At 48.9% G+C, this 6,895-nt stretch overlaps 1 protein-coding gene across 1 annotated transcript; it reads left to right on the top strand.

The window, feature by feature from the left end:
- Positions 1-1,907: 1,907 nt before the first annotated feature.
- SLC25A5 (solute carrier family 25 member 5) lies at positions 1,908-6,148 on the top strand. The gene is made up of 4 exons (XM_077827011.1): positions 1,908-2,098; positions 4,159-4,645; positions 4,804-4,944; positions 5,750-6,148. Exons 1-4 carry the CDS (start codon positions 1,988-1,990, stop codon positions 5,905-5,907), a joined length of 897 nt encoding a protein of 298 aa, XP_077683137.1. The 5' UTR covers positions 1,908-1,987; the 3' UTR covers positions 5,908-6,148.
- The last annotated feature ends 747 nt before the right edge of the window (positions 6,149-6,895 follow it).

Raw genomic sequence — 6,895 nt, 5'->3', positions numbered from 1 at the left:
ACAGGAGGAGCAACCAGATGCTTAATATCCTTACATAGGTCACCAATAGGCTTGTCCTTTATATTAATGTTCCATTTACAAACAAAATGTAGAGGGTTAATAAATGAATAATTGTTTTAATAAATGATCGATTGATAGTCTAGCAAGTCCATCAGTTATTTATAAATATCTTTAACACCTTCTCCTGGTGTGCTTATAACCATCTATATTGTAACATCGTTATATTTGTTAATCATTTATAAAGTGTGACCACAAACCCTAAGCCATACAACACCCCTAAAGACTATGCCGGGAGTATTTCACGCAGTACTGAAATGAAGCACTGCTTGTATAAAATGCAAGACCTGTATAAGAGTTTCCAGTAGCATATAAGAAGTGAAGAATATCATGAAAGTGGAGAGGAAACGCTAGGCAGAATGTAACTGAGGTGAAATTTGGATTGATGTCCAGGCTTAGCGCCCTTCACTAACAAAGATATTAGGGAACATTTAAAACTGAGATCTCGATCCTTGTATTAACGTCCAGGCTGATGACCACTCACTTCCCCCATGCTGACTGCTCCCTCCACTAACTGCATATTACAGTCACGCCCCCACAGGCACAGTTATCTTTGTTCTTTATCCCAGCAGTTGTTCAGTTGAATGATAGTCCTAAGGTTGATACTTATTTTATTTTATAGTCACTGGCAGGCTTTTGGCCTTGGACCCCTTGTCTGAATAGTTAAACTGGCACTCTAACCTGAGCCTCTGTGACTGGGCGAAATCAGTTTTCCGAAACTTTCTCTGTCAAGAAATGGTTTTATGAAAGCTCACCTCATATATTCCCCTAATGAGTATGAGTGGAGTGAAGCCTTAAAAGTTTCTCCTGATCAGCTCTGAATGGAAGAACTGATTTTATTATTTGCTAGTCTTATTCATTCATATCTTTGTATTCTTTCCTGTTTATGAGGTGGGTTTGTTTGGTTTTTTTTTACTATTTTTTAGGCATTCTTAACCCTGGAGATTAAATTCATGTAGCACATTTGATGGCTTGAGTAGATGTAACAAAAAATAGACTGGACAAAGACACTGAAAAAAAATATGCAGGGAACAGTCCTTCACTGGAAGGCACATGGACTAGATTAAGGTTTAAAGTGGGCTGTTATACCTCTGCCCTCCCCCCAAAGTTGGAGAACTCTGAGGTGGGATTGAATCAGGTAGCCTGGTGCAGAGGAAGGTCTATAAAAGTAGTTAAACAAACTGAGAGAAAAATTTTTCGTTGGGCAATGACCGACCTGGCAGGGGCCATGACAGGCTTTTTTGTGAGCCACCTTTGAGCTCTGCTCTCCAGTATCCCATAGATCTGGTCCAGCCCCAGTGACCATGACTCTGGGAAGCATCCCTCACTGTATGTGCACCTCGGGGCCCACCCACCTTCTCTGCCCCCCAGGCGCCTGTGATCAGTGACTCAGGCCTGAGGTTTTGTGGGGGTGCTCCCAGTCCCAACCCTGTTTCCATGGCGACGGTGCCACAGGCTGATGCAGGCGGTCGCACTCCCCTCCGTATTTCCCCGGGGGTTGCCTAGCAGCAGCCTCTCGCTCGGCGTCACGGCCGGAAACCCAGAGCAGCCCCTTGCCGGCCGCAAACCCTGCCCCAGGGCTCAGAGCCCGGCCTTGCCCTGCCAGTCCCCCCACGCCCCGTGACGCCGGAGAACCCTCCGACCCACAGGCCGTCCCCACCGTGCCACGTGGGGGGAGGCGACACCCAGGGTCCCCCCCCCCCATTCCCAGCCGGCCCCTCCCCGGCCCAGCCCCCCAGCTCCAAGCCAATCAGCGGGGTGGGAAGCTGCCCGTGCGTAGCTCCGTGCGCCTCCCGCCCCGCTCGCTGGAGCCCGGGCGGGGGTTGTATATAAACCGGCCATTGCCGCAGCTCGGCCTCAGAGCCCGCGGGCCCCCCACCAGCCGCCTCTCGCTCCCCGGGTCTAATTTATTCACCTTCCCGCCCCCGCCATGGCCGACGCCGCCCTGTCCTTCGCCAAGGATTTCCTGGCCGGGGGAGTGGCCGCTGCCATCTCCAAGACCGCCGTCGCCCCCATCGAGAGAGTGAAGCTGCTGCTGCAGGTGGGTTTTGCGGCGGGGGGGGCGGCGGTGCAGAGCGCGGGGCAGGCCTGGCATGCGCCGGGGGCCCGCGCGCCGGCGGGGATGGAGGGATGCATGGAGGGAGGGATGCATGGAGGGATGGATGGAGGGATGGATGAATGGGCTCCGGCCGGGGGTGGGGCGGGCGGGCCCCGAGTGCTCGGGGAAATCCCGGGGACCGGCCGCGGCTTTGTCTGGAGCTGGGACGTGGCCGCGTGGCGCATCCGCGAGCCGGGGAGGTGCCGGGGCCCTGCGCCGCCTCCCAAGGTCGCGGCAAGGAGAGGGCAGGCCCGGGCATCCCGGCTTGGGAGAGGGAGCTGGGCCGCCGCAGCCAGCGCGGTCTGTGCCCGGGGCGAGGCTCCGCTGCCCCCCGCCCGGCCCAAGGAGCCGGTCTCCTTGGCCCTGTGCCGGCGGCTGGGCGCCCCCCCACCCGGCTCCCCGGGCGCGGAGAAGCCGGGCAGAGCCGGAAACCACCCGCCTGCCTCGACCGGCTGCCGGAGCCAGCTAGTTCCGCTTATGCAAAGCGGTGCCGGGCCCGGCTCCGAGGGGGGGGAGTGGAGCAGCCTCCGCCCCGGCTCCTTCCCCTCCGGGCTGGAGGCTGCGTCGCCCTCGTGCTCTGGGCCCAGCGGCGCCCCCGGGCCCAGCCGTGGGGTCTCGGCCCCCCGAGTGAGCCTCCATCGACTCTCCGCTTCCGAGCATCGTGCGGTAAAACCAGCGCGCAGAGCCCAGCAGGCACAACACGCAGCCTGAGGAAAGCAAAGAAGCCCGGTGACCTTCCAGGCCAAACGACCCCACTCTCCTCTCTCTCCCCCCCCAAAAAAAACCCTCCAAAAAGATAAAGGCAGGCTACTAACTAAGCTTTGCTCTCCAAAGTAGACAGCACATGCAACTCTGATCTGGGGTGGATCACGGTAAATTGCTGCCTTTTGGGCACTATGGAAAAAATCCAGGGTAGCAAAGCCTATTTTGCTTTTGAAAAGAAATTCACGTGCAGTTTTGCGCTAAAGATGTTCTTTCTGGCTGCCCACAGTAGGTAATCCGCCTTATTGTCAAACTGTCATCAGAATGATGTGACAAGTGTACGGAGGAGGGTTGCTCTAGAAAATCCTAGCAATTCTAAATGGAGACAGGAAGATCTTTATTACTACCCCACCCTAAGAGAACAGCACTTCCTGTTTCTGGGTCAAATGAATGGCAGGTGATCACCTTGGAATTCAGCACTTTACCCTCTCTCTGTATTCCAGGAGTCTATTGCACTGACATCTGCTTAGAGGACAGTGAAACTTCTCACTGAAGCAGCCTAAGACTTTCATGACACTGATATAATTAGGCCTGGCAAACTTAATTTTTATTTTTTTATAATTTTTTTTAACTTGCATGCTTTTCACAGTTGCAGGGAAATTATGGGAGGTCAGACAATTTAATGAGAGTAGTCACTGAGATTCAAAAAGCTAAAGCCTTATAACCATGAACACAAAATGGTAAAATATCCTTGAGTATAATATCCTTAACTCAAACCGTGAGGTCTCAAGTAGCATTTTTCTTATGTTGCCTTATCTGTAAATTGTGATTATGAATTGTGTGTGCAGTGAAATCAAAATTTACCGGTACAAATATAATCCTTCCACGCCTAGTTATAATGAGCGAAGTTCAACAATAACTCACTCTAGCTTGTCTTGTCACCAAATTTAAGAGATCTACACTTAATCTTATCCTCATTCTTGTTTACTAGTAATTCATGTTTTCACTACTAAATCTGTCATTTCATTTATAATTCCTCTAGCTTCATAGGACCAAGCTTATTTTATTTCATAACAAGCTTTCAACATTTCTGGCCTAAATGGATTTTCTTCAAACGTACTTAATCTCCGTAGAGGAAGACTGTCTATCCAGACCCCGGAATCAGATGCTAATTATCAAATGCAAATTAAAGCAAACATTTCTACCAAGTGACAACCATGAAACTTCATCAGTCCAGATCTTCAGCCTTGTAATTTTATCAGCACAATGATATTAATCCATCTTCTTCTACTGTTTCACAGGTGCAGCATGCAAGCAAGCAGATTGCAGCAGACCAGCAATACAAGGGCATCATTGACTGTGTTGTCCGTATCCCCAAAGAGCAGGGTGTCCTGTCCTTCTGGCGCGGCAACCTGGCTAATGTGATCAGATACTTCCCTACTCAGGCCCTCAACTTTGCTTTCAAAGACAAATACAAGCAGATCTTCCTGGGTGGCGTGGATCAAAGAACCCAGTTCTGGCGTTACTTTGCTGGTAACCTGGCATCTGGTGGTGCTGCTGGTGCTACATCTCTGTGTTTTGTCTACCCTCTTGACTTTGCCCGTACCCGTCTGGCAGCTGATGTGGGTAAAGCTGGAGCCGACAGAGAATTCAAGGGTCTTGGTGACTGCCTGGTCAAGATCTTCAAGTCTGATGGTCTTAAGGGCCTGTACCAAGGCTTCAATGTATCCGTTCAGGGTATCATTATCTACAGAGCTGCCTATTTTGGCATCTATGACACTGCAAAGGGTAGGTCCTTTGAACTAACTTCTTAAAATGCAGAAGAAGCTAAACAACATTAAGGCTGTTAGAAGAAACTCTAGACTCTAATGCAGAAAAATGATTTACTTTGGTATTATAATATACAGTGATTTGGTGGTGTTAATCTGATCTCCTCCCTCCCATAGGAATGCTTCCTGACCCAAAGAACACCCACATCGTTATCAGCTGGATGATTGCTCAGACAGTTACTGCTGTTGCTGGCTTGACCTCCTATCCATTTGATACTGTCCGCCGTCGTATGATGATGCAGTCAGGGCGTAAAGCAAGTATGTATCTAATTCCCATGTAGAACATAATGTGGGTGGGCATTCCCAAAAAAACCTCTCTGTCCAGAGATGCAAGATGGGTGCAGAGAACTCTATCTCTGTTTCAAGGCCCGTGGGATCAGAAGGGTTTGGGCAGGCAAGACTTCATGGTTCAGAAGTGGAATCTTGTAAATGGATGTTGGTTTCCTTTGATGCCCTGACTAGCCAGATTGTCTGTTGCTTTAGCAGTTATACCACTCTGAGTAAAAGTCCTCTCAATGCTCTGGTGAGACATATGATATCCATTTATAGGCAGAACAGTCCATCTTTCCCAGCATGTGCAGAAAGTCACTGGCTGGACCAGGATTAGAGCTTGAGTTCCTTGCTCCATGAGACCATGCAGCCCTTTGTCTAGAATACATCCCAACACTCTGTTGCATATAAACAATCTGTGGAAGAACTCCCAGCAGATGGTGGTGCTTCTGGTTTAAGCCATGACAATGATAGAGCAGTATATCTCCTGGGATGACTTGCAGTGAAGACTTGCCTTTATGCAGCTGCTAAACCCAAGCCCTTGAGATGTTAGTGCAGTTGCTATAGACAGTAAAACTCAAATTCTTGCCTATTACATCTCAGTATAGACATGAGATGCCATTATTGGTGCAAGTGTAGTAAAAGATAAACAATTAAATGCCTAATAACACTAGAGCACAAGCTCAGAAATGTAATTCATTCAAAGCAGACAGCCTTGCTGAGCCACCACTGACCTGGGCAAGATCCTAGTCCATGAGACTCCTCTCATTAACAATCTCTGTACTTTCCACAGCTGACATCATGTACTCTGGTACAATTGACTGCTGGCGAAAGATTGCCCGTGATGAAGGGTCCAAGGCGTTCTTCAAGGGTGCATGGTCCAATGTACTCAGAGGAATGGGTGGTGCTTTTGTCTTAGTATTGTACGATGAAATCAAGAAATACACTTAAGTTACTTCCTCATGTGAACTGGCATGTTGTATTATGTAACTTACTCTGACCATTCATGGACTGTCAAAACTGTATCAATTACAACTGGTATCCGTACTGTTTAGCAAAGGGCAGCTGTCATGCTCACCTGACCTCTGTCTTTATCAAGTCATTCCCCTGATGATGGGACTCAAATGTTTTTATTTCAGGCACTCCTGTTTAAATAACAAGTCTGAGGAAATAATAAAAAAAAAAAAAACCATCCAGAACCGACTCTGCTAGTGTTGTACTTGCTTTACCTCTTTTCGGTAAACTCTGCCTCACTCCACCAGCAGCTGCAGTGGGGAAAATGCTGGAAGAAGTAGAGAAACTCCTAGTAGCACTGGGGGGGGGGTCTAAGGAGATGTCATAGTCCAGGTAAACCTAAGTTTCTAATGCTTGTGCTAATAGGAAAGTGTTTGAATAACTGGCTAATCCACAAACAGGGTGTCTTTCTTGTCATGTACCCTCTTGACGGGGAGAAGAAAGGGATACTGCAGGGTTTTTTACTGGACTGTTTTTCCTTTAAAGCCCCAATCTCAAACAATTCCCAGTATGTACAGGCCTTGTCTGCACTGATATCGTAATGCAAATCTCCATGGAGCTCCGGTGCTTGTATAGATAAGGTAGCTCTTAAGTGATAAGAGGCCAGCAGTGCCCCCCTGCCTACGGGTGCTAGCGAAAGCTTGAGATTAAAACTAGCCACGCTCTAGGCAGATAAGGAGCCAGAACTCCCAGTGAAAGGTATGCAAGGGGGGGATGGATTAACTCACTTGGAAAACTAGTCTCTCAGTGTAAGAATTTCAAGGAAGTGGCTGAAATTACTGACTCCATATTTAAGAGCAAAAACAGTCAGGTATGGGTATTGAGTGATTCACGCTTGATTGTGAGCACCCAGGATGGTCTTGTCCAGCTGTGAGCAGCTACTCAGCAAGGCCTTACCCAAGCATGTCCACTGAAGTGTATCCAG

Source organism: Eretmochelys imbricata, chromosome 9, assembly GCF_965152235.1.
Source record: "Eretmochelys imbricata isolate rEreImb1 chromosome 9, rEreImb1.hap1, whole genome shotgun sequence".
In the NCBI taxonomy this organism is placed as follows: domain Eukaryota; kingdom Metazoa; phylum Chordata; order Testudines; family Cheloniidae; genus Eretmochelys; species Eretmochelys imbricata.
This window is presented reverse-complemented; position numbering and strand designations above follow the sequence as displayed.

Bases quoted from the DNA above. Each gene is read 5' to 3' on its own strand.
- SLC25A5 (XM_077827011.1), top strand. From the start codon at position 1,988: ATGGCCGACGCCGCCCTGTCCTTCGCCAAGGATTTCCTGGCCGGGGGA. The intron at 2,099-4,158 runs GTGGGTTTTGCG...ACTGTTTCACAG, and splicing joins GAGTGAAGCTGCTGCTGCAG to GTGCAGCATGCAAGCAAGCA. The intron at 4,945-5,749 runs GTATGTATCTAA...TACTTTCCACAG, and splicing joins GCAGTCAGGGCGTAAAGCAA to CTGACATCATGTACTCTGGT.